Here is a 24442-nt window from a genome sequence, read left to right on the forward strand (position 1 = left end):
TGGCTGGAAGGGGGCCGGGTCCCAGTCCCTGAGGGCACCCAGGCTCCTGGATGGAATTTGTGTGCAAGTCCCTCAGTGTCACAGCAACCTCCACATGGAGCCCTGTGGATCAGAGCATTTTCCAAAGGGGCCATTGAGGCAAACAAGGAGATTTGGTCTGGCAGGATGTGTAAAACAGTATCCTGTAATATCTCCTTGTTCTCACACAGAATACTTGGCTGCAGGGACATATTCCCATTGTTCCTGCTCAGGTTTCAGGATTCAGTGCTGTCTTTCCCCAGAGCTCTTCCTTCACGTGCCTTGGGAGAGCCTTTTGGCCTCTGGGCCCACACTCTGGCTCCATTATTAGGACTGCTGCATCCAAACCCTTTATCTCCACAAACGGTGGTGATTGGAGGCGGATCTCCTTTATTCACAATTGTTCTTAAAATTGCAACATCAATTATTGTGCTACCCTGTCATGGAGTTGAATAATCCAATCTTGTTCAGTGTTGTTTAACAAAATTATTGTAGTTTCTCCTTGATATTCTGCATCAATTCCTCCTGCCATGACATGAACCCTTTGCAAGGCCAAGCTCCAAGCGAGCAGTTACCAAACCAAAGTGTCCTGGAGGAATCTGAATTCCTGTCTCACTATTGACAGCTCTCATTTGCTTTGGATTTATCCTAATTAATTCCAATGCATGAAGGTCCAGCCCTGCAGCCTCTGGGCTGGCCCTGCCAGGGGCCATCACACCCAGAACAGTTTCCCAGGCAGTCCAAGTCTCACTGCCCATTGTTGTAGTTGCAAATTGGGTGCAGCTGTGCACAGCCAGGGGGTTTCCATTTCCTCAGTGGGCCATTTTTAAGGGCATGGAGCACATCTGGGAGATGGGTTCTCCATGGGGACAGGTTCCCATCTCCTCATTTTTTCAACTGTTCTTTTAACAACCCCTTCACCCGTTCAACAAATCCTGCAGTTTGAAGATAGTCTGGTTCATGAAAAACCCTGCAGTCTGAATCACGGTATTTTTCACAGTAACAGACAAAGCACTCTGCATCACAGTATCAGCAAACCCTGTAAAAATAGACAATTTTATCCCTTCCTCCTTTTTTCATTGTATACAATCTCACAAAGTTTACCTCTAACATTAGGGTCCTGGCCAATCATTTTCTGTAGAGTGTTTAATGTTACATCCCTGAGCAGCCAAAGCTGCCAAATTCGTATTGTCAGCACTATTTCACATTATTACTATTTTATACGTAGATATAGATATTGATATAGAAATACAGATATAGCTAGATAGGTATAGACATACATATAAAATAGATATATATCAATATATATATATAAGAAGGCCTTATTATACTATAAATATGTACATAGTTATTTATCATATTAATATTTCACTTGCACAAATGCATCAAAGCTCAAGATTAAAACCTTCTGTTGCTCCATGTGGGAGCATTCCAACAATAACTGTTCCTTCTGAAGGTGCTGTTTCCAAGGTACTGTTAACAAATTCATCTTTGTCTGCCCAAACCCACAAGTTCTTTTCCTTTTCCGTATGCAATTTTTGGATACATTTTAAGACATCCAGGGGTTCAGCTTATTTTAACCAACTGCCCCACTCCTCACACGGTGCTGCGACCTCAGCCCACTCCAGAGCCAGGGAACTCCAGGGAAGGGCTTCCCATCTGGGAATCCTGATGGCACTGACTCCTCACATTTACATTTAACAAGAGACATTTTGCTGTGATCTGGCCCGACTGTGCCAGTTTTGTTTTACCAGTGGGCAGGATCAGCACCAAAGACAGAGACTCCAACTGAAGGAATCAGTGTCATTTACTGCACCTCAAAGCAGCAAAGGATCACAAAAGGAGCAGCTCAGTAATGCACCCAACCATCACCACCAAATATTGCCTGCAGTGATTAAGAAAGATCCAGCATCATTTACCCTCAGACTTCACCAACACCCAGATCCACACAGCAGCTGGGGGAAGCTGCCCCAGCCAAGGGCTGCAGACCACTCCTGGACACTGGGAATTCCTGCAGGTGCCTCCAGCCACAGGTGAGGCTCCAACCTCGCTGTGAGAGGGCCCAGCTCTGACAGTGCTGAATGAACAAACTGACAGCACTTCTAGTGTGGGAACATCTGCTTTCATCCTCCACTTGGGTTCCTCCCAAAGCCTGTCCAGGGCCCAAGGAGGAACCAAGGGAGGTGACTTTGATCCTTCAGCCCCAAACAAGGCCAGATGTCAGATTTCATGGCCTTGTCTGCCTTGCAAATACAAAAAGATCAATACACGTGTCACTAATGAGTGGTTACATCTATCACAGTGCTAATGACCATGCATATTTCATCAGTGAGCAGATACAAAGATAGCCTTTGCTTGGAAGGTTCATCCAGAGGCCACCTTTGGCTCAGGGCCTGCTGTTCAGGCCTCACTCTGGGCTGTTGTCCAGGCCTTGATACTTCAGGGACATGGTTTAGTGCTGGGTTGGCACTGCTGGGTGAGCGGCTGGACTGGATGAGCTCAGAGGTCTTTTCCAACAGAAAGGATTCTGTGATTCTGTGATTCTATCTGCTGAATTCAGCTAGGTCGATGTTAGCAGCACTCATTTGCTCAGAAAATCCCCTCTTGCCCAGCTCTCGTGGCCTGAGGCTTCAGCTCCTTCAGCTCCTGGTGCTAAGCTGCTCATGCTGAACGAGATGACTTGGAGAGAAGAACACAGTCCATCCAATTCTTTCTGGGACACAGAGAGGGGAGGGTGTGGAAACAGGAGCATTGTTTGCTGTGGCCTCCTCTCTGCCGTTCACACCTTTCAGCACTTTGAACCAGCCAAGAGCTTTCTCCAAGAGTGCAATGGAGCAGCTGTTCCTGCTCTCATGTCTTGACTCTCTCCAGTCTCTGACCTTGCCTGGTTTTGTCCCTCTTGCTGTGCCCTCTGTTCCCCCAGGGCTCAGTGGCTGCTGCCCAGGACTGTGGGACTGGCACAGATCCAGTGGTCGAGACCCTCCTTGCTGTGGCCTTGGAGCTGCCTGGGCACAGCAGCCTCTTCCATCTGGAAGCTCCCCATGGACAGGGAGTCCCCAGCTCCGTTCCTTGCACAACCTCCAGGAGCCCAGGGCTGCCATCTCAAGTCCCTGCTGGCACTGGGGGCTCCCAGGTGCCTCAGGCTGCTGTGACACTGCTGCACACAGGAGGGAAGTGGCAGGGGCTGTGCTGAAAGTCAGCTCCATGTGCTGCTGCTGCTGCTGTGGGGTCATTTGTCCAGCCCTGGCCCAGAGTCAGAGATCAGATCCAGGCCCTGCTGCTGCTCCCTCGGGATCAGCCCCAGTTTGGGTGTTGCTGTCAGGGCCAGCAGGAGCGGTGGCTGGAGCAGCAGGTGCTGACAGTGCCCCAAGCCCCGGGGCTGGAGGGGTCCCTGGGCTGGGCTGGGAGGGAGCTGCCCCTTGTTCTCCCTCTGCCCCAAGCAAAGCTGGGCCAGGCACAAGTGGGGCAGCACAGCCACCAGGGAGCCTGTGAGTCTCTTCCAGCCCTGGCTGCTCAGAGTCTGGGCCTTGGAGTCTCAGGTGGCCAAAGGCAGCTGCTCCTGGTCCGTCTGGGTGTGCCCCTGTGTTCAGCAGTGCTGCTCCATCAGTCTGTGCCCAGCAATGGGGAAAAGCCTCAGCCCTGCAGGGCCAGGAGCTGCCGGGCTCTGCCTGAGCAGCTCAGCCAGCAGGAAGGGAGCTGCTCCACATGGGAACCAGGAGCAAAGGGCTGCAGCACCTCGTGCTGGGGCACAGCCCGAATTCTGAGAGGGAATAACTGAGTTATTCATGTGCATTGGTGCGTCAGCACTGCAGGTGCTGTGCCTGCAAACACCAGGTTCGAGATCTGCAAAAGAATTCTGCAGCTCTTGACTGGATCAGGATGTCAGCAGTGCTGAACTCCAGCACAGTCCAAATGAAACACTTCACACCTCTGCTCATATCTGCTAGATTTTTTTCTTAAGGGTATCCAGAGAAAAGTAAACAGAGGAGGAGCCTACATTTTCATTGTTTATCAGAAATGTTTCTCTTTTTGCTGTACATTCCTCTTTTATTATAAGTTCTCTGTTAAAAAAAAGGAAAAAAATATATGAAAGATAAAAACAAAAAACAAATGTGTAGTGAAAATCTTCTCTAACTTTGGATTAAGAGGTAACTGATCTTTTTAAAAAGAGAACTCAGTTACTTTGTAAAGGTTCTGATGGCATGGATCCATATTACTGACCTCAGCATCACTTTTTTAAAAGATTCAGGGTTTTGTTTGCAATATTAAGTAATTTTAAATTGTGGTTGAATCAATAAGAAATTGAAAGATGGATTGTGCATGGACTGTGTCTTGAGTGTAAAAATATTGCAGTTTGGAATTTGGATTTAAAGTGTTGGAAATGAAAGTTATAAATCCCAATGGATTGTGTGACAGCAGCTTTTCCTAGAGGATGTGCAGTGCTCCAAGGACTTCATCAGTGGGGTTGGGGGTACTTGGACCTTTGTCCTGTGCCACTCTGAGAATGTCATGGAATGGAACTTCGCCTGCCACCAGCCCAGGTCACCCTCTGCCACCAAAGCTCCTTGGACCTTGTGTCCCCCGGGCAGGCACAAAGTGTTTATGCTGCTCCCCCTTTTGCACAAACCCACAGAGAGCTGGGATTTTTCCAAGTCTCATGTCTGCATTGGGCCATATTCCTAAAGAAGCAGCAGCCCATCCTGATGAATATGGTGAGTTATGTGGATGGTTGTGAGCTCCACTTCCTGCCTAGAAATCCTGAAACTGCTTCTGAATGCTGCTCCTTCAGCTCTTGGACAGCTTCTCCCACAGAGCTGGGAAAAAAATCTCCTGGCCACCAGTTAAATGGTGAGTTATGCCAAAGTTAGAGCTCTGTGGGAAATCTCTATCCATCCCTATCCTATTAATATATCCATACATGGGGGTGTGCATGGATTTGTCTTGTGTACAAAGGAAGGAGTGTGCAAGAAACGTGGCTGACACTTTCACTGTCCATGTTCATCCCATACCCATGGGTACAGAGATATTATGGAAACTCCGGCACACACAGAGCCTTCTGTCCCTGGATACAGAGACATCCAAGAGCCCCTGGCACACACAGAGCCTTCTGTCCCTGGATACAGAGACACCCAAGAGCCCCTGGCACACACAGACCCTTCTGTCCATGGATACAGAGACATCCAAGAGCCCCTGGTACACACAGACCCTTCTGTCCATGGATACAGAGACACCCAAGAGCCCCTGGCACACACAGACCCTTCTGTCTCTGGAGGACGGAGCGCTGTGGGTGGGGGCGGTTGGAGGGCAGCGAGTACCGGACAGCAGGACAGACCTGGCTCCAGCCCTGCCAGGCCCTGCCAAGGCTCAGTGCAGGATCCTCTGGAATGGGACAGCCTTTCAGCCTTGTCTCTGCCCAGAGGGGCAGTGCTGGCCTGGCAGCACAGGTTGTTTTCCCCTCAGGCTGCAGGAGATGAGAACACAACACTTGCCAGCACTGAGTGCGAGGCACAGCTCCGGGTGCTCCCCATCAACCTCAGCTCTGGGAGCACTGTCTGCCCCAAGCTCCAGGGGCTGCAGTGGGAGCCCGGCTGGGCTCTGCCCTGGGGCCATCCTGCAGGGACAGCTGGAAACAGGGAGCATTCAGCTGCCACAAACAGCCAAGCCAGGGCTGCAGGGCAGCTGCTCCAGCCCGGACTGCACTGCTGTGTGCTGTGCTCTGGGGCTGGGGCTCCCCACACAGGGGACTGGACTGGAGTGCCAGAGGAGACAGAGAAGCTTCAGCTTCAGCCTCACTGAGGTGTGTGCGTGGGCTGGGAAGAGTGGGGAGGCTCAAGGGGATTCACAGAGCTCATCCTGCTGCAAGGATGAAGGGAGTGGGAACTCAGCAGTGAGGAGAGCTGAGGGCTGGAGAGTGGTTCTGAATGACACAAAAATGCCACTGGACCTCTGAAACATTGCTGCTCCTCAGCCAGTGACAGCATGAGTCCCTAAACCTGGGGCTTGGCCTTCCTTGTGGTCAGGGGCAACAAGGAAGGCCAGCAAGTGATGGAGACAGCAACGGGCTGGGAATTCACTGGGGGGAAAAAAGGGAGCAGTTGAGAACTAAAAGGCAGATGGGGGGGTGAACTGTTCAGAGAAGGGCTGAGCTACAGCTTGAGCAAGCTGAAAAATGTCATTTGGAGTCATCCCAGATTGATTTGATTTCAGAAGGTATTGAACAAGTTTAATTTTTGGGAGGTGTCACTCTGCAAACTTGAGCTGTGTTGCCAAAATGCTCAACCAAATCTGTGCTGCAGGTGACTCCATTTCTTCTTTGGCTGATTCCGGCCCCGTGCTGAGCTCCAGCAGAGCCCTGGCAGAGCCCAGAGCAGCCTCAGCATCCGCAGAGCCCGGCTGCAAGGAGAGAAAGCAGAAACTGCCCGTCAGCTGATGGCTCCTGTCCCTTGTCCCAGCTGCCCGTGGTGCCCAGGCCTTGCTGGCCGTGCCCAGAGCAGTGCCCAGAGCAGTGCCCAGAGCTGCCCATCAGTGCTGCCTTTGGGAGCAGGGCAGGAGGGCAGGACATGTGCCCAGCCAGCAGCCAGCCATGGCACATCCACCTGCTCAGCAGCTGCCCAGAGCAGGATGCTCCTGTGCTCGCTGCCATCTCCCAAAAGCTCTGAGCCCACCCTGCCAAGCACACAGGGACCCACCTCATGCCATCCATGGCTGGAAGAAAAGCTGGTCCCAAACGATGTCCTCAGCCTGCTCCAAGGGCACGGCCCATCCACGCCACAGCTGCTCCCAAGCACTTCCTGATCCAGACTGGATCCCAGCTGGAACGATTCCTCTAGAAAAACAAACAATAAATTATTGAAAATAGATTACAGAGAAAAAGGGGAAACAAGACAAAAGGTAAAAAAATCGTACCTCTGTGAGGGGATTGAGGAAGGCCCAAGCCCTGCATGCCAGGGAAAAACCCACCCACATGTCAGGGAAGCCCAGGCTTTCTCCCTTCCCCCTGCACTGTCCCCCACAATAAGGATGATCCCAAAGCAAACAAGGGCAGTGGAGCAGCCCAAGCCCTTCCTTGCCTGCACAGCAAAGCACCCCCGGCACAGGTTCTGGAGTCCCACCTCTGCTCCCACCATGGGGGTTTGTTTGTGTTGGGCTGGCTGCCCCAGCCCCAGCCCCAGCCCGGGGCACAGTGGGTGCTGGGGGCTGTTGGCAGGGCCAGGAGCCCACTCCCATTTCGTACCCACCCCAGCTCATGCCCCCAGCCCTGCCAAAAGCAGCTGGGCAGCAGACTGAAGGATCAGTTGTATCCACCCCAGCAATGAGTGGGGTGGGAACTTTTGGTTCCCAGCCAGGCTGTGCAATGCCCAAATCTGGGAGCATCCCCCTGCATGTGGACTCATCTGTAAATTTGCTGTGCAGCCAGGCTTTGAAGAAGGTGCCAGAATTGAAGTCCATCAACTTAAGCTTACCAGTGGCCAGGTCCAGGGAGAGGCTGTCATCCTTGATGTGATCCTCGCTGTCTCCTGCAGCAGCAGCCCCACCTGATACAGATTTTCCAGGGGCTCCTTCTCCTTCCCTGGGCTCAGACCAGGCTGTCAGGGCTCTGCCCAGGGCCCCAGCTGTCAGGGAACCAGGACAAGCAAAACCTGCTTGGATGGTGGTCACCAGGGCTGGGCAGAGCAGCTCAGCTCCAGCACAAGGGCTGTGTGCTCCCATCTGATGAGCCCTGGGCAGTGACACAGGCAGGACAAAAAAGTCTGGGATTCCTTTGCTTCTGATGGCCAAGGCAGGTGTGGAGCTGTAACTTACCAGGGCCCTGCAGCACAGTGTGCCTGTGGCTCTCTCCCTTCTTCTAGGGCAGATGAATATCCTGCATCCAAGGATGACAGAACACCTCTTCTAATGAGGGCCTTTCCACGTCCAGCATGGATAAACACTGCCTGATCAGATCTTGGCACTCTGGGCAGAGAAACCAGAAACCGCTGGTCAGTTGGAGAAAGCTCCTGTTGGCTTTGCCCAACCATTCCCTGCCCACTCCATGCTGGATGTGCTCAGAGCTGGGCCTAAACTTTCTTGGTTTTGGGGGAGAGCAGGACATGTGCCACCTCCTCAGCAGCTGCCAGAACGGGATGCTCCCGAGCCCGCTGCTGTCTCCCAGCACTGGCATTCCCCCCGTGCCCAGAGATGAGGATCCACCTGGAGAGAGCCGTTGTGGCAGCGAGAGCTGATGGTCCCAGCTGATGTTCTGGTCCCTCCTGAAAGGGTGCTCCCCGCAGACCATCTGGTGCAGCACGATGCCCAGGGACCAGATGGTAGCTGGCTTGCCATAGTACCAGCCAAAATGGGTCCATTCCGGGGGGCTGTATGATGGTGTTCCTATGGAATACAGATGGAGTTCATCAGGGGGATGCTGCTGCTCCCAGAAGCTGGCCCCAGCATCCCTGGGCATGCAGGGGCTGTCCCAGTGGCACACAGGGTAACCCACTGCCCCTCTTTCCAACACATGGGGTTGGAAAAGAAGCCATCGGTGTTGGAAAAGGGCAGCAGAAGCCCTGGCAAGGCCCAACCATGACAGAAACACACTTAGTGCTGAGGGAAAACCATGCCTTCATCCTCCCTGCCTGTATTGCCCCAAAAACAAACCCAGAACAAACCAGGTGAGTGGAGCAGCCCAAGCCCTTCTCACCTGCACACCAAACTGGCTGGGGCACAGGTTCCAGGCCCCTCCATCTCTGCTACCCTCACCCACAGGTGTTTTTGTTGGGCTGGCTGCCCCAGCCCCACCCCTGGGCAGAGTGGTGGGCAAAGGCTGCCAGCAGGGCTGGAAGATGGCTCCCCACCCAGCCCTGCTCAAACCCAACTCAGCTGAAATCTTAGGGCCATGAAGGGCAGCAAAAGGGAGAATCCCCGCTGCCACACCCAGCTTGGGCTGTGAGATCTTGGGCCGTGAGATACCAGAACCGGGAGCACACCCCTGTGTAGGCTCACCTGCAAAGTGAGTGTAGGCTGCCTCTTGCAGGTAGGTGCCACAGCCAAAATCAATCAATTTGGCCTGCCCGGTGGCCAGGTCAACCAGGATGTTCTCTGGTTTGATATCCCTGTGCAGGACCCCGCAGCTGGTGCAGTGCCGCACGGCCTCCAGCACCTGGTGGAACAGCTGCCGCGCCACCCCCTCGGACAGGAAGCCCCGTGCTTGAATGAAATGGTGCAGGTCCTGAGACTGCTCCGGCCGCTCCACCACCATCAAGATGTCGTTGGGGAGCTCAACCCACTCCAGCAGCTGGACCACACCGGAGAAGCCACTGGACACCTTGTCCAGCAGCACGATCTCCAGGGGCGCGCTGGTGCCATCGGGCTGCGGGAGGAGCACGATGCTGTCAGTGGGCCTGATGCCGTGCCGGGGGTCAGGAAGCCCTCAGCCAGCCCGGGATGCTCTGCACCCTGCTCTGGCCCCATGCCCGCTCTCCCTCGAGGCGTCCTGGCGGCTCCCACCCTGCCGGGCCTCGGCTCATCCCTGCCCAGCACAGCACCTCGCTCACTCACCAGCTCACCCCAGTGATGGACGCGGTTCTGTGGCACCCTTTTGATGGCTACCTGCAAGCCAAGTGCAGAACAGGGCCCAGCTCGCTGTCCACCATGCCCAGTGCCATCCTCCACCCGCCCCCTCCGCCCTGCTCCTCCTCCTCCACTCCCTCCTCCTGCGCCCGCCGCCGGCCCCGCCGCTCACCGGGGCGCCGTCCGAGAGCCGCGTTGCTGCGAAGACGCTGCCGAATCCGCCCCGGCCCAGCAGCGAGCCCAGCCGGTACCGCTCCTTCAGGCGCTGCTGCGCCTTCCCTGCGGGCGGGACGCGGCTGTCAGCGCTCGGCCCGGGGCCAGCAACGGCCCCCGAGCGCCCCTCACCCGCCCCGGCCCGGCCATCCCCCGGCGTTCGCTCCCTGCAACGGGACAGCGGCGGCTCGGGGTCGGGGGCCGCGCTGCCGAGTGGCGGAGCAGGGGCCGGGCAAGCCGCAGCGGAGGCGGCGGGAGCGGCTGCGCCGCGTGTGTCCTCCGCGGGCCGCGGGAGGAGCCGGGGCCGGGGCCGGGGCCGGGGTCGGGGTCGGGCCAGGCGGAGCCAAAAGCAGGCAATAGCACCCCAGCCCCAGGCACTGAACCCCGCCCAGCAGCGCCAGCGCCAGCACGGCCAGAGCCGGGCTGAGGCCAGGAGGCGGCGGGACGGCCGGGGGCGGGCACGGGGCAGCCCCGCCCGGGGCCGGGGGCGGGCCGGGGGCATTGCCCGGCCGGGCACGGGGAGAGGGAGGCGGGGAGAGGAGAGGAGACCGGGAGAGGTACGGGGAGAGGGAGGCGGGGAGAGGAGAGGAGACCGGGAGAGGTACGGGACAGCGGGAGAGGGAGAGGGAGAGGAGAAGGGAATCTGAAGTTTCTTCTCGCGCTGTCTCGCTGCTGCCGCTGCTGCTGCTGCCGCCGCTGCTGCTGCTGCTGCCGCCGCTGCTGCAACTGAAGCTCCGGGGCAGTTTGTCCCCGTGTCCGTTTGTCCGTTGCCCGCTCGCCCCCGCCTCGAGCCCCACGTTCCCCGAGGGCAGCCCCTGAGCCTGTCCAAACACGGGAACTTTGCCAAGTTCAGCCAAGAGCCAGAGTCTGGACTCCTGCACAGTGGCTCAGGAATCCCCTCGGTCCCTGCTGTGCATTGTCCCTGCTGAGGGTCAAACACTCTCAGAGCGCATTCCCTGAATGCAGAATTTGTACCTGACACAAACACTGCACTTACCTCTCCAGCATTGCTTTCCAAGAAAAACAGGGGAAGCCAAACTGTGTGTAGGTCATGGTATCTTAAAATGTCTAAAACGTGCCAACTCATGGATCTTAGAGGTGAGATCTGTTTGGAATTAATGGGATGGAAAGATGGAAAGTGCAAGATGGAAAAGGGGAGCATAAAAATAAATAGAGAAAAATGTCTTGAATTGTTTCAATTTTCATTTAATTTCTTAAAAGCTCTTTCAGTTTTTCCAGAAACTTCTCCTCAGTCCTGTTTGCTTTTTCCAAGAACCTTTCCTGAAGAATGAGGTGCAGCTTCTGTCACAAGGTGTGCCACCAACTGCAGCTCCTCTTGGCTTTCCACACTGTGTGTGCAGCACACTTGCAGCAAAGCAGGACAAATATTTGAAGAACTTGACTGCTTGTTCTTCTCTTTTCCTTGTGGGCTGGGCAGTTGTGCCATTGGTAAGGTTTTCATTGTTACTGTTCTACCCTAAGAAAACATGACAGGCTACCAAGAACTCCTGGGGAATGCAAGCCTGACTGAATGCAGAGAAACAATCTGCAGAGCCTGCAGCCAGAAGTGGAGAGCTGTGTGATAATCATTCCAACACCCCCAAGGACATCTTGAAATTGATCTAGAAGATGAAAATGGGCTGACAGAGGGAGTTTGTTTCTGTGCTCAGTTCAGATTCTTCTACATCTGAAATCAATTCTAAAATCTCCATCTAAATGAAGAGTACAATCAATTCATGAAAAGCACCAGAACAAACTGTACCTCTCAGGAGATGACTGAAAGAATCTGTAAAGGAAAAATGCAGGAGAAATGCATTTCTCAGCACTGCAGTATTTGCCTGCCTGAAACCCTCCTCCATTTCCTCCCCATCCCTGGATCTGTTGGTGTCAGTTCTGTACTCGGTGGTGCCTCCAGCCCTGAATCCCTTCGTCTACAGCCTGAGGAACCAGGAGCTCAAGGCTGCAGTGAGGAGACTGATCACTGCACATCTTAGGAAGTATTAAACTGATTGCCAATTTCTGCAAATCACTTGTAATAAAAGTCATCACTTATACCTCTGTTGGTTTGGTTCTTTGATTTCCCTGTCATTTCCTTTTTAAATATTCTTCCTAAAGCTAGATGATTGTTTCTGCCATTTCTGACTTTGTTTCTCTCCACCTTCCCTGTGGCCACAGACTGTGACAATGATGGGCTGCAGTCTCAAAGGTTTTAAAGGAACTAAAGGATGTCCCAGCAGAGTTTTCTCCAGAGATCCCTCTATTCTTGCCATCTCTGGAGCTGCAGCAGCAATGTCTGTGTGCAGAGCTGGGGGCAGATCAGTGCTGGCACAGCAGCTGTGCCCAGCAGCAGCAGCAGCACTTGGTGTTGCCAGTGCTGCTGCCGTGGCCCTGCCCCGCTGCCCTGGTGGCCCTGGTGTTGCTGCAGGGCCTGAGTGCTCTCGGGGCCGGGCACAGTCCTGGGGGTGGCAGTGCCAGGGCTGCAGCAGGGACAGGCCATGGGCACTGCTGGGGCAGCGCTGACGCCTCAGGCCAGGCCCTGGGGGCTGCAGGCTCCTTGCCCAGGCTCTCTCAAGAACACGGCCAGGCCAATGCTCAGCACAGAAAAGCCCCAGGGTGAGCAGCCCCAGGCTGGCCGTGGGCAGGCTGGGGGCAAACAGCATGGCTGGGGCTCTGCAAGGGCCCTGGGGGAGACGGGAAGGAGCAGCAGAGCAGGGGCTGATCCATCCCCAGTGTGCTGCACAGCCCAGGGCAGCGTCCCAGAGCGTCCTGATGGAGCTGCCAACAACATCCCCCCTCTGCAGCCCTGGCCTCTCCCCCAGCTCACACAGGTGCCGCATCCTTGCAGGCACAGCCCCGGCAGCACTGGCTCAGGAGCCCCTGTTTGCATTGCACAGAGCAGGCAGGAGCACCCCCATACTGCTGCTGTGGGGACATGAACCTGAGGGAGCACAAATGCCATCAGCCCCTGGGGCCAGCAAGGGCTGGGGGACACCAGGGAAACCACTCAGCTTTGTCCTAGCCTCTGCAGTCAGCCAGAAATTTTGTTCCCATCAGCTGGGAGTTTCCTGTGCAACTGCAGATGCTGTTGCTCAGAGCCATGGCTGCCTGCAGCCATCCCCAAACTGCACTGGGCATTTCCTTGGCTTCACCTTTGCTTCCTTTACTTTTCCTTCTACAAATTTCTTCCTGTTGCCCAGCCCTGTTCCCTCCCCTGCAAACAGCCCATCCCTGTTTGCCCTTTCCTCTCTGGCCCCACTCCGCATTGCAGTTCCTGACTTGGCACCATGGGAACATCCCTTGGGGAGCAGGATCATCCTCCAAGTGCTGCAGGAATTGTCTGCAGGCTCCTGCAGTGCCTGGTGCTGCTCCCTTGCCAGAGGCACCCCAGGCCAGGGGGGCACATCTGGGCTGCTGTGTCTGCCTGTGGGGCTCCCTGTTCTGGGCAATGAGGAGGAGCTGCAGAGGCTCTGCAGGACTGACAGGATGGGCTTTGGGGCTGGCAGGAGAAGCTGAGGCACCTGGGCTGCTGGAGCTTCTGAAGAGGAGGCCCAGGGCTCATCCTGCAACTGCTGCAAGGGTGGTTTCAGAGAATCCCAGAATCAGCAAGGTTGGAAAAGACCTTGGAGATAATCAAGTCCAAACTGTGTCCTGACACTGACTTGACTTCCCTGAGCCTCCTCTTCTCCAGGATAAACAACGCCAGCTCCTTCAGCCATTCGTAACAGCTCTTGTGCTTCAGACCCCTTACCAGCCTTGTCGCCCTTCTCTGGACATGCTCCAGCCCCTCCATGTCCTTCATAAATTGGGGGCCCAGAACCAGATATAACACTGGAGGTGCTGCCCAGCCTGTGCTGAGAACAGGATAAGAATCACTGCCCTGCTCCGCTGGCCATACCATTCCTGATCCAGGCCAGGAGCCATTGGCCTTCTTGCCCACCTGGGCACACTGCTGCCTCATGTCCAGCCTGCTGTCCATCAGTCCCTGCAGGTCCTTTTCTGCCTGGCTGCTGTCCAGCCACTCTGTCCCCAGCCTGTAGTGCTGCACGGGTTGTTGTGGCCAAAGATCAGGAGCTGGCACTTGGTCTTGTTCAACCTCACCTTGTTGGATTTGGGCCCTGGATCCAGCCTGTCCAGGGCCTTGTGCAGAGCCCTCCTCTCCTCCATCACATCCACACTCACACCCATCTTGGTGTCATCTGCAAATTTGCTGATGGTGCACTCAGTCCCCTCATGCAGATCATCACTGCAGATATTGAAATCCACGCTGGCTGGCTCTGATGCCTCAGCCATCCTGTGGGTGCCCTGTGATGGCTCTCAAGGTGATTTGTTCCATAACCTTGACAAGCACCCAGGTCAGGCTGACAGGCCTGGAGTTCCCCAGCTCCTCCTTCCAGCCCTTCTTGGGGATGGGCTCACGTTGGCACCTCCACTCCTCTTGCACCTCCCTGCTGAGCCAGGACTGATGGTAAATGATGGAGAGCAGCTTGGGGAGCTCATCCACCAGTTCCATCATCCCTCTAGGATGGATCCCATCTGATCCCAGAGACACCTGTGAGCACCTGAGTGGCTCAGCAGGTCTCCAGCTGCTTCCTCCTGGATTCCAGGGGGCTGTTCTGCTCCCTGTGCCCATCTACCAGCTCAGGAGAACACTTGTCCTGAGGATGGCCTGTCTTATTGTTGAAAACTGAGGCAAAGAAGGGGTGAAGTACCTCAGTCCATTCTTCATCTTTGGTAATCATATCCCTCACAGTAAGAAATGCAGGTTGTCCTTACCCCTCCTTTTGACATTAATGTACCTATAAAAACATAATAATTATCCTTCACAGAAGTATCCAAGTTAAGTCCTAACTGAGCTTTTACCTCTCTAATTTTCTTTCTGCATGACCTAACAACATCCTTAAACATTTCTTGATTTACCTGCCTCAATGTCCAAAGGTGCTGCACCCTCTTTTTAATCCCTAGAAATATCCTTTTTAATCCCTTTTGAATCCCCCTTTTCCTTGAAAAGCTCCATGCCCAGCCAGGCCAGTCATTTCCCCCTCTGGGTCATCTTTCTGCACAAAGGGGGCAGCCTACTCTTGCCCCTTCAAGATTTCTTTTTTGAAGTGTTTCCATCCTTCCTGGAACTAGTTGTTTTTAAGGGCTGTTTTTTTTAAAAAATCAATACCTGATTTAGTCCTCCCCAAATCTGCATCCTCAACAGACCAAAGTCTGCCCTCAAAAGTCCAGTGTAGAAGATTTATTGATGTCCCTCCTTCTTTTACCAAATATTTAAAAAGTCAATAATTTCATGATCACTGTGCCCTAAAGAGCCTCTGACCAGCACTTCTCCCACCAGCCCTTCTCTGTTTGTGACCAGCAGGAGACAGAGCTTTCCTTGGGAGTGGGAATTGCAGGAAACCTCCCCAAAGTGCAGCTTGGAAGGTTCAGGCTGGAGCTGAGGAGAAAGCAAAGTCCCTGCCAGGGTGGAATTGTGGTGCTCGAGGTGTGGCAGCGTGAGGCTGGGCCATGGCCGGCTCTGTGTGCCAGGAGCCGGCAGCGCTGGGTGCAGGGAGCCCAGGAAGGGCACAGAAACGCTGGCTGAGAAATGCTGGGGCACAGCGAGAGGGGCGAGTGCAGCCGGCCAGGGCACAGGAGCAGCACGCACAGGGGGCACAGCCTGCAGGACAGATGGCCAAGGGCTGGGCAGGGCTGGCAGGGCCACAGGCACCCAGGCCTTTGTGCCCTGGGCTCGGGCAGCGCCTCTGGAGGCCCCACAGCAGGAACTTTCCTGGCAGGGGCTGCACTTTGGCTCTCCCTCGGCCTCCCTGGCCAGGCTGGCAGGGGCTGCAGGTTGATGGCATTTGTCCTTGCTGCCCCTCACATCCCCCTGCCCCACAGAGAGCCCCGAGCCACCCGTGAGGGACAGGCCCTGCTGGCCCAGGCTGGGCTCAGGGCTTGGCCTTTCTGCTTCCCCCAGCCAGCCCAGGCCTTGCTCAGCATTGCAGTTCCCTGCCCAGAGCCTTGGGCTCCCTGCACTCCTGGCCTCAAGGATCTGCTCTCACCAGTCCTTGGGGAGCCTTTGGCACTCCCTGCCCTCACTGGGGCCCAGCCATGCTCCAAGGCACTTGGAGTTTTGCTGCTGACTCCTTGAGCAGCTTCTTCATCCTTCTCTCAGTGCCTGAGTCTCCTGGACCCAGCCCCAAATCCACCGTGGGGCTGATTAAAATACAGAAAGCCCTGGGGGGCTCTTTCTCTTCCTTCAATTTTCCTCCAAGCCTCCAGGGCTTGTGAAGCTGCTTGGAGTCAGTCTGGAGTTCTGTTAAGGAGGGAGATTTCACAGTGCACCGACGGCATGATGGTTTGTTTTAATCACGTGTGTGGGTTTTTATTTTTCAGTTCAGAAAAGAGGTGAAAGAACGATTCCCCAGGTGATCTTGATGCTGAATGTCTCCCTAGAAGATCTGGGCATGGAGAGGAACAAGCCCCTTGCAGGCTGACCCATTTTGGACAACCTGCTCCTCACCCCAGCCTCACCATGTCTGACATGGCCCACCTGGGACTGACATCCCAAAACATAAAAAAGTATGCATTTTTAAAATAAATAAGATTGATTAATTTATAAAATTATAATTATAGTTTTAAAATTTATATTAGTATTACTGTATATTTCTATTACCTTTGATATTTATGTGAAAAATTGAATACATTTTTAGCAATCAAAAAATTATTTGTCATTGGTTTTAAATAAAACAATTCCTTTCATTAAATCATTGACCACTACTGGCCATTTATTTCTCCTTCTTAATGCTAATTAGTGCTATTTTTAGATCTTTTGACATATTTTTTTATTATTTTCACGCACAGGGTAAAAGGGGCCACTTTGGGGTCCCTGGAGACATTTCTGGGGCACATTTGGGGCAGTTTAGGGTCTGGGCAGTGTGATAAACAAGTCCACTGAATTTAAGGATCAAATAATTATCTTTATTATTTTTGCAAGCAAGAATAAGCAAGGACGGCGCTGGGCGGCCCGGAGTCTCCACTCCACTTTGGCTCACAAAATTCCTATCCCCTGAGTCCACCTTTTATTGCCTTCTTCTCCGGGTTTAGGGATGACGTGATCTGTCTTCTGCGCTTGCTCATTCAGTTGCTAGGGGGTCTTTTTCTGCCTTCTGGTGGTCGTGGGATGAAGGCTTAGTCCCCCTTAGTCTTCCTCTTTGTGAACGCTGAGTGAACTTATGCCTTATAAGGCATAGCTATACAGAACACTATACACTTTTCTGCAAGCTAAGCAATTCTTACTAGTACTATACACTTTCTGCAAGCTAAGCAATTCTAGCAAGTTTAAGGATTGTTATTACAGCTGCTTCTCATTACTTTCCTTTCACAAGGCATAACTTTACAATGGAATTCCCAAAGCACTATAGTAAACCAGCAACCATATGTATCTGCACAAGAAGTTTTTTTGGCTATTTAACTATTGTTTTATAACATATAGTTATTTAGCTATTGATTTAATTAATGAACAAATGTATTACTACTTATTACAAATCCCCCATTTCTTTTTTTACCAGTTTGGTTCATTAAATCTTTCTAGTTCTTTCCTAGCAAGCATTAAATGAGCTGCCGCATCAGTTAAGCTATGTGCACTAATTATAGGTGCTAACTTCCTTAGTATCTTCATCATATTCCAATTCATAATGAATAGAACTGCTGACAAAATAAAACCAAGCAGTCAATATCAACGGAACAAAAATGGGATGGCATATACTGTTTAGGACCCCTGTGGCATTAGGAGACAAACCGAAAAGGGTATCCCACTGGATGTCACTCTGCAAATGCCAGTGGCTCAGTTGAGAGCTCTGGGAATGACTGACACTGCACTGAGAGGGGCCACAGTCCTGCAAGGGGCTTTCATCAGGAGCAAACAGCAGCCTGGAGGGTGGGCAATGCTGGATCTGTACCACTGCGTGCTCATCCTTCACCTGAATGTGGAGCTGCCCCCAAAGTTGCCATGGATCACTTTTTCTTTTTCTCCTGTTGGGTATATTTTGCAGCAGCTGTTCTATGTGGCTTTTGATGGTGATCCTGTGGGAAGCAGCCATTTGCCTGCTGTGCTATCCTCACAACTAGTACTAACTCTTCATTTCCTTTAGTTTTATTTGGCATTTTTTATCTATTTGTTTGATTGGTTTGCTGCATGGGTTTGTTTTTTTGTTTGTTTGTTTGGGTTTTTGTATGATTTGGTTTGAGTTCTTTGTTAGCTTTTTCATAAATGACTGGTGAAGTTGGCAAAGCCAAACTCAAGATAATGTAAACGAGTATCAGCTTTCCAGAAATTGCTTTTGGCTGGGTTTAGCTGCATCCCCCAGGCTCAGGATCACTAGTATATTTTCAGGTTTTGCTCTGCATATCAGCCTGCCCAGACTCCACTTGGTCTTTCACAAATGGAGAAGACAATGGACATTTTGCCAAGCTTCCTTTCAAACAGAAAAACCTGAGTCAGCATGACAGAAAAGAAGAAAAATAAATCACCAGTTAGAACAGAACCAGTGTCCCACCATCTTCCCCTCCACTGTTATTAATTTTGTACACTTAGAGGCAAACCTGGGTCTAAAGCTTGCATCTGTCAGTTCCCGATGCTATTTGCTACCCTTCAGCCTTGACTCGCCCTGATGTGACTGACTGCTGGGCAAGTGGGGCTGGGGATGCTCAGCCTGGAGAGAGGAGACACTGGGAGGCCTCCCTGTGGCTGCGCAGGACTGGAAGGGTCCCGCAGGAAAGAAGGGGACAGAGTGTTCAGCAGGACCCGTGCTGACAGGACAAGGGGGGATGGCTTTCAACTGCAGCAGGTTGATTGAAGCTGCATCTAAGGAAGCTGCTCTTTTCCACTGGGGGTGGTGGGGCACTGGCCCAGGCTGTGCACAGAGGCTGTGCATGCCCCATCCTTGGCAACAGGGCTCTCAGCAGCCTGCTGTGGGGGAAGACTGCTCAGCTGGGAACAAGATGTTGTTCTTCAGGCTCCCTTCCAAGCCCAACTGTTCAGGGACTCCATCATTCCACGGTCTCCACTGTCCACTTCAGATGGAGCCTGGGAACTGTGATGTCACAGCCCACGCTCCAGCTGGAACGTCCAGCACCCAGCAAAGGGCACAACACAACCCTTGGCCTTTGTGTTTGCACGCTCTTCACCCTGCTCCTGCCCACTCTGCTTGTCAACTTTCCTCAGTCCTGAAAGATCCTTAGTGCCTGGATTTTGTCATCCAGCCCTGCAGGATGCTCCCATTTGTTCTGGGGAAGGTATGGTGCCATTCCATGGATGTGGACACCCCGCACCTGCCCAGGTGGGCTGGAGCTCTGTGGGGATGGAGTGGGACAGGGACCCCACTCTGAGGTTTTACTGCCTCTGCAGGCTGTCCCAGATGGAGAAGAGGAGATGGAGGTGGATATAGAGATTGATAGAGAGGAGGACATGGAGACAGACGGAGAAGACACTGGGGAGGAGGAGATGGAGGTGGAGGTTAAAGTGGAAGAAGAGATGGAATTGGATATGGAAGAGTCCATTGAGGACATGGATATTGATTAAAAAGGTGAGGAAGAGGCCATGATCTTGGGCTGAAGAGCAATGCCAGCAGCAGGACAGGCAGAGTGGGTCTCCTGCTGCCAGGCTGGGGCTGGGCTGGGTGCTCCCTGCTCAGGGACATTGTACCCAGGGCACTGGATTCTGGTGGCCATCCACAGCCTGTCCTGTGCCTGCTTTGCTCCACACAAGCTCCCTCCCAGACCCAGCCAGGCTCAGTTCTGGTAGCAGAGTCCTGCTGCTGGGCCAGTGTCTGCCAGCCTGGGGGCACATGCAAGAGCCCTCTGTGCCTGACTGGAGTGACCGTGGCATTTGCTTTTCTTCCAGGTGCGATGGACATCATGGGGAGAGATGCCACCATTTTGTACATACGTTTTACACTTTGATGTTGTCTTTAGGATATAGGTTTTAGGGCTTTTTGTCTTCTGTAAATACGTTTCATATATTTTTTGTTACATAGGTTTTTCTGTATATATGTTCTATCGATTGTTGTTGTTACAAATATTCTTGCAATGTAAATATGTTCTGTATTTTTGCTGCTATTCTTCTGTAATAAACAAATTTTATTTTTCCCACCCCAGTTCTCCTTGCATTTGCTTCAGGCACAGGCAGCATTTTGCAAAGTTGTAGTTTCCACTTGCTCCAGGTTCCCAGGGCTGGAGGTCAGAAGTAGATGAAGGGGAAAAAATCCACAATTAAGAGTGTCCAGGACACCCAGAGCCAAAAGAAGCACAGGGCATCAGGAAAGAGGGAAGCACGAGCTCCAAACCACAGCAGAAATGAAGTGAGAGCTCTGGAGGGAACAAAAGAAAGAGGAAGCCTGAAGAAAGGAAAAAACGTCTCCCCACAAGTTGTTTTGCTTTTTTTTTCATTGATTGTCTCTTCTATCATGTGGTGGAAACCCAGAAAAATGAAGGTCAGGAGAAGCATGGTTTATTGGGAACATTGCTGCATAGTAGACAATCCTTGTGCAAATCATCACATGCAGCACTCACATATTTAATTGCTTCTCTTCCTGGGGAAGCAGAGTTGCTTTATTTACTCCAAGCAAGATTTTCTCCCTCCTCCCTGGCAAAGAACAAGCTCCCATCCTGGCAAGCGCTCGCTGCTTTCCTTAACACTCATCACACCCATGCTAAGGAGAGCGGAGCAGGTTAATTTACCACTTGTTGCAAGTTCTAAGTCCTTCTTAGATAAGGACCATGTTCAGCTGAGTGACAGTGAAGCAAAATGGCAAGCCAGGAATACATTGCCCTGCACACAACATCCTCCATTCCCATGGATGGTTTCTCACTGGCACACAGGAGGAAGGAAGGAACACAAATGCATCATTGTACATCAAGTCATACATGTTGAGGGATGAACAGATCTCACGGAGATATGGAAAGCCCCCCTGAAAAGCAGTTCAGAGAAATCCTGAGCTGTTTTGTGGTCCTAGGCATGAAGATGCTCAGGATCTTCCACAGATGCTCAGCAGGCAGTAGGATTGCAGCTGGATGTCACTCTGCAAATGCCAGTGGCTCAGCTGAGGGCTCTGGCAGTGACTGACACTGCACTGAGAGGGGCCACAGTCCTGCAAGGGTCTTTCACCAGGAGCAAACAGCAGCCTGGAGGGTGGGCAATGCTGGATCTGTACCACTGCGTGCTCATCCTTCACCTGAATGTGGAGCTGCCCCCAAAGTTGCCATGCATCACTTTTTCTTTTTCTCCTGTTGGTTATATTTTGGAGCAGCTGTTCTATGTGGCTTTTTGATGGTGATCCTGTGGGAAGCAGCCATTTGCCTGCTGTGCTATCCTCACAACTAGTACTAACTCTTCATTTCCTTTAGTTTTATTTGGCATTTTTTATCTCTTTGATTGGTTTGCTGCATGGGTTGGTTAGTTGGTTGGTTGGTTGGTTGGTTGGTTGGTTGGTTGGTTGGTTGGTTGGTTGGTTCATTGGTTGGTTTGTTTATTTGTTTGTTTGTTTGTTTGTTTGTTTGGGTTTTTGTATGATTTGGTTTGAGTTCTTTGTTAGCTTTTTCATAAATGACTGGTGAAGTTGGCAAAGCCAAACTCAAGATAATGTAAACGAGTATCAGCTTTCCAGAAATTGCTTTTGGCTGGGTTTAGCTGCATCCCCCAGGCTCAGGATCACTAGTATATTTTCAGGTTTTGCTCTGCATATCAGCCTGCCCAGACTCCACTTGGTCTTTCACAAATGGAGAAGACAATGGACATTTTGCCAAGCTTCCTTTCAAACAGAAAAACCTGAGTCAGCATGACAGAAAAGAAGAAAAATAAATCACCAGTTAGAACAGAACCAGTGTCCCACCATCTTCCCCTCCACTGTTATTAATTTTGTACACTTAGAGGCAAACCTGGGTCTAAAGCTTGCATCTGTCAGTTCCCGATGCTATTTGCTACCCTTCAGCCTTGACTCGCCCTGATGTGACTGACTGCTGGGCAAGTGGGGCTGGGGATGCTCAGCCTGGAGAGAGGAGACACTGGGAGACCTCCCTGTGGCTGTGCAGGACTGGAAGGGTCCCGCAGGAAAGAAGGGGACAGAGTGTTCAGCAGGACCCGTGCTGACAGGACAAGGGGGATTGGCTTTCAACTGCAGCAGGTTGATTGAAGCTGCATCTAAGGAAGCTGCTCTTTTCCACTGGAGGTGGTGGGGCACTGGCCCAGGCTGTGCACAGAGGCTGTGCATGCCCCATCCTTGGCAACAGGGCTCTCAGCAGCCTGCTGTGGGGGAAGACTGCTCAGCTGGGAACAAGATGTTGTTCTTCAGGCTCCCTTCCAAGCCCAACCATTCAGGGACTCCATCATTCCAATAGTCTCCACTGTCCACTTCAGATGGAGCCTGGGAACTGTGATGTCACAGCCCACACTCCAGCTGGAACGTCCAGCGCCCAGCAAAGGGCACAACACAACCCTTGGCCGTTGTGTTTGCACGCTCTTCACCTTGCTCCTGCCCTCGCCTTTCACTCTTCTTATCCCCCCGATCCCCCGATCATTCCTGACAGCTCCTGAGTGCCTGGATTTCATCATCCAGCCCCGCAGGATGCTCCCATTTGTTCTGGGGAAGGTATGGTGCCATTCCATGGAGGTGGACACCCCACACCTGCCTGGGTGGGCTGGAGCTCTGTGGGGATGGAGTGGGACAGGGACCCCACTCTGAGGTTCTGCTACCTCTGCAGGCTGTCCCAGACAGAGAGGAGGAGATGGAGGTGAGTACAGAGATTGATAGAGAGGAGGACATGGAGACAGAGGGAGAAGTCCCTGGAGAGGAAGAGATGGAGGTGGAGGTGAAGGTGGAAGAGGAGATGGATGTGGATATGGAAGAGTTCATTGTGGACATGGATATTGATTAAAAAGATGAGGAAGAGGCCATGATCTTGGGCTGAAGAGCAATGCCAGCAGCAGGACAGGCAGAGTGGGTCTCCTGCTGCCAGGCTGGGGCTGGGCTGGGTGCTCCCTGCTCAGGGACATTGTACCCAGGGCACTGGATTCTGGTGGCCATCCACAGCCTGTCCTGTGCCTGCTTGCTCCACACAAGCTCCCTCCCAGACCCAGCCAGGCTCAGTCCTGGTAGCAGAGTCCTGCTGCTGGGCCAGTGTCTGCCAGCCTGGGGGCACATGCAAGAGCCCTCTGTGCCTGACTGGAGTGACCGTGGCATTTGCTTTTCTTCCAGGTGCGATGGACAGCACAGACAGAGACACCACCCTTGTGTATATATGTTCTACAGTTTGTTGTTGTTCTTTAGAATGTAGATTGTAGGGCTATTTTTGACATCTGTAAATACGTTTCCCATAGTTTTGCTAGGTAGGTTTTTATGTATATATGTTCTATCTATTGTTGTTGTTACAAATATTCTTACAATGTAAATGTATTCTGCATTTTTGCTGCTGTTTTTCTGTAATAAACAAATTTTACTTTTCACACCCCAGTTCTCCTTGCATTTGCTTCAGGCACAGGCAGCATTTTGGAAAATGGTTGTTTCCACTTGCTCCAGGTCGCCAGGACTGGGGGTCCCTGGCACAGCCACCCCAGGAGTGGGGGTCCCACTGACAGAGGTGAGCCTCTCCTTGCAGTTTCTCTGGACACACTTGGGAGCTGTAGGGGCAAAGCCCAGCGTGCCCTGGCCCATGGATCCCATGTTGGAGCAGGGCTGAGCCTGTGTGCTCCTGCAGAGCCTCAGCCATGGCTCTTCCCTGGGCAGCCCCAGGGCTAAGGAGGGAGCACTGGGCTGTGGGCAAGCCCTGCTCCTGGGCACCCTGAGGGGCTGGAGCCAGCCTGGAGGGAGCCTCAGCCCTACATGGACCAAGATTTCCTTTGGAAACCCCCTCTCTCCCCAGACTCCTCTGAGCACAACAAGAATTGATCCTCCTAGTTCAAGGTGTGACCTTCATTGGCACAAATGTGTCCCTTGCACTTTCTAGCACAGCAAATGTCAGTGCTTGTAATCCCTGTTCTGCACACTCTGCTTAGGCAGCAAAACATCTGAACCTGAGGGAACATCTGGCATTAGCATCAACCTGCAGAGAGCTCCAGGGGGAGAACCTACCCCCAGCCACCCAGAGAAATACTTGACACTGACAGTCTGGGGCAGAGCTGCAACTAAAGTATTTTAATGCCAAGAGAGAGGATTTTTATTGCTGAATTCATTCTGCAAGAACAAGAATGGAAGCTTTTGGTCTCCTCACCAGCCACCGATGTGTATTGCCAAGGTTTTGCTTCTGGCTTATGACTGATTTTGATGAATCTGTTCAGAACTCTGATGTCGTTCCTAGCTAAGGTGCAGAGATGATATTTCAGAGCCAGATGAGCTCAGCACATCTTGTGCAATGCAGAATTTCCAGAACCAGACATTCAGGCCATTGAAACTGATACTTTTTCATCTCCGTGCAAAGATCAGTATTAGGACATCCCTGATGTACCACACACTTCTCAGAGCTGTCCCTTTCATCCAGCTCTCCCCAGTCACTTCACAGACTTCACTCTAAGCCATTTTTGATAGAGCTCAGTAGCACATGGGATTTAATCCTGGTTTTTCTTCATCTTCTCCAGAGCTGTCTCCAGACACAGTGTGTGGGCACTGTCTGACAGCAGCAGCATTAA

At 52.5% G+C, this 24442-nt stretch overlaps 1 protein-coding gene and 2 long non-coding RNA genes across 4 annotated transcripts; 1 reads left to right on the top strand and 2 right to left on the bottom strand.

Annotated features, from left to right (window-relative positions):
* Positions 1–7262: 7262 nt before the first annotated feature.
* Positions 7263–14070, bottom strand: LOC135281653 (serine/threonine-protein kinase pim-1-like). Its single transcript, XM_064390701.1, has 5 exons — positions 13879–14070; positions 9556–9606; positions 9001–9367; positions 8209–8388; positions 7263–7971 (listed from the first exon to the last, which is right to left on the bottom strand). Exons 1-5 carry the CDS (start codon positions 14068–14070, stop codon positions 7865–7867), a joined length of 897 nt encoding a protein of 298 aa, XP_064246771.1. The 3' UTR covers positions 7263–7864.
* A 2651-nt stretch (positions 14071–16721) lies between these two features.
* LOC135281392 (uncharacterized) lies at positions 16722–18786 on the bottom strand. The gene is made up of 2 exons (XR_010348057.1): positions 18367–18786; positions 16722–18256 (listed from the first exon to the last, which is right to left on the bottom strand). It is a non-coding gene; the product is annotated as an uncharacterized LOC135281392 (long non-coding RNA).
* A 136-nt stretch (positions 18787–18922) lies between these two features.
* LOC135281391 (uncharacterized) lies at positions 18923–23265 on the top strand. 2 transcript variants are annotated; one of them, XR_010348056.1, is made up of 3 exons: positions 18923–19059; positions 19172–19349; positions 23016–23265. It is a non-coding gene; the product is annotated as an uncharacterized LOC135281391 (long non-coding RNA). The 2 variants fall into 2 exon arrangements; XR_010348055.1 differs by lacking the exon at positions 23016–23265 and adding an exon at positions 19667–19797.
* Positions 23266–24442: the final 1177 nt, after the last annotated feature.

This window comes from Passer domesticus, chromosome 15, assembly GCF_036417665.1.
Source record: "Passer domesticus isolate bPasDom1 chromosome 15, bPasDom1.hap1, whole genome shotgun sequence".
NCBI lineage: Eukaryota > Metazoa > Chordata > Aves > Passeriformes > Passeridae > Passer > Passer domesticus.

Excerpts from the sequence above, each read along its gene's own strand:
- LOC135281653 (XM_064390701.1), bottom strand. The coding sequence starts at position 14,070 with ATGGCTGAGGCATCAGAGCCAGCCAGCGTGGATTTCAATATCTGCAGT. Across the intron at positions 8,389-9,000 it reads AGCCTACACTCACTTTGCAG|GAACACCATCATACAGCCCC; the intron begins GTGAGCCTACAC and ends TGTATTCCATAG. Across the intron at positions 7,972-8,208 it reads GCCACAACGGCTCTCTCCAG|AGTGCCAAGATCTGATCAGG; the intron begins GTGGATCCTCAT and ends TTCTCTGCCCAG.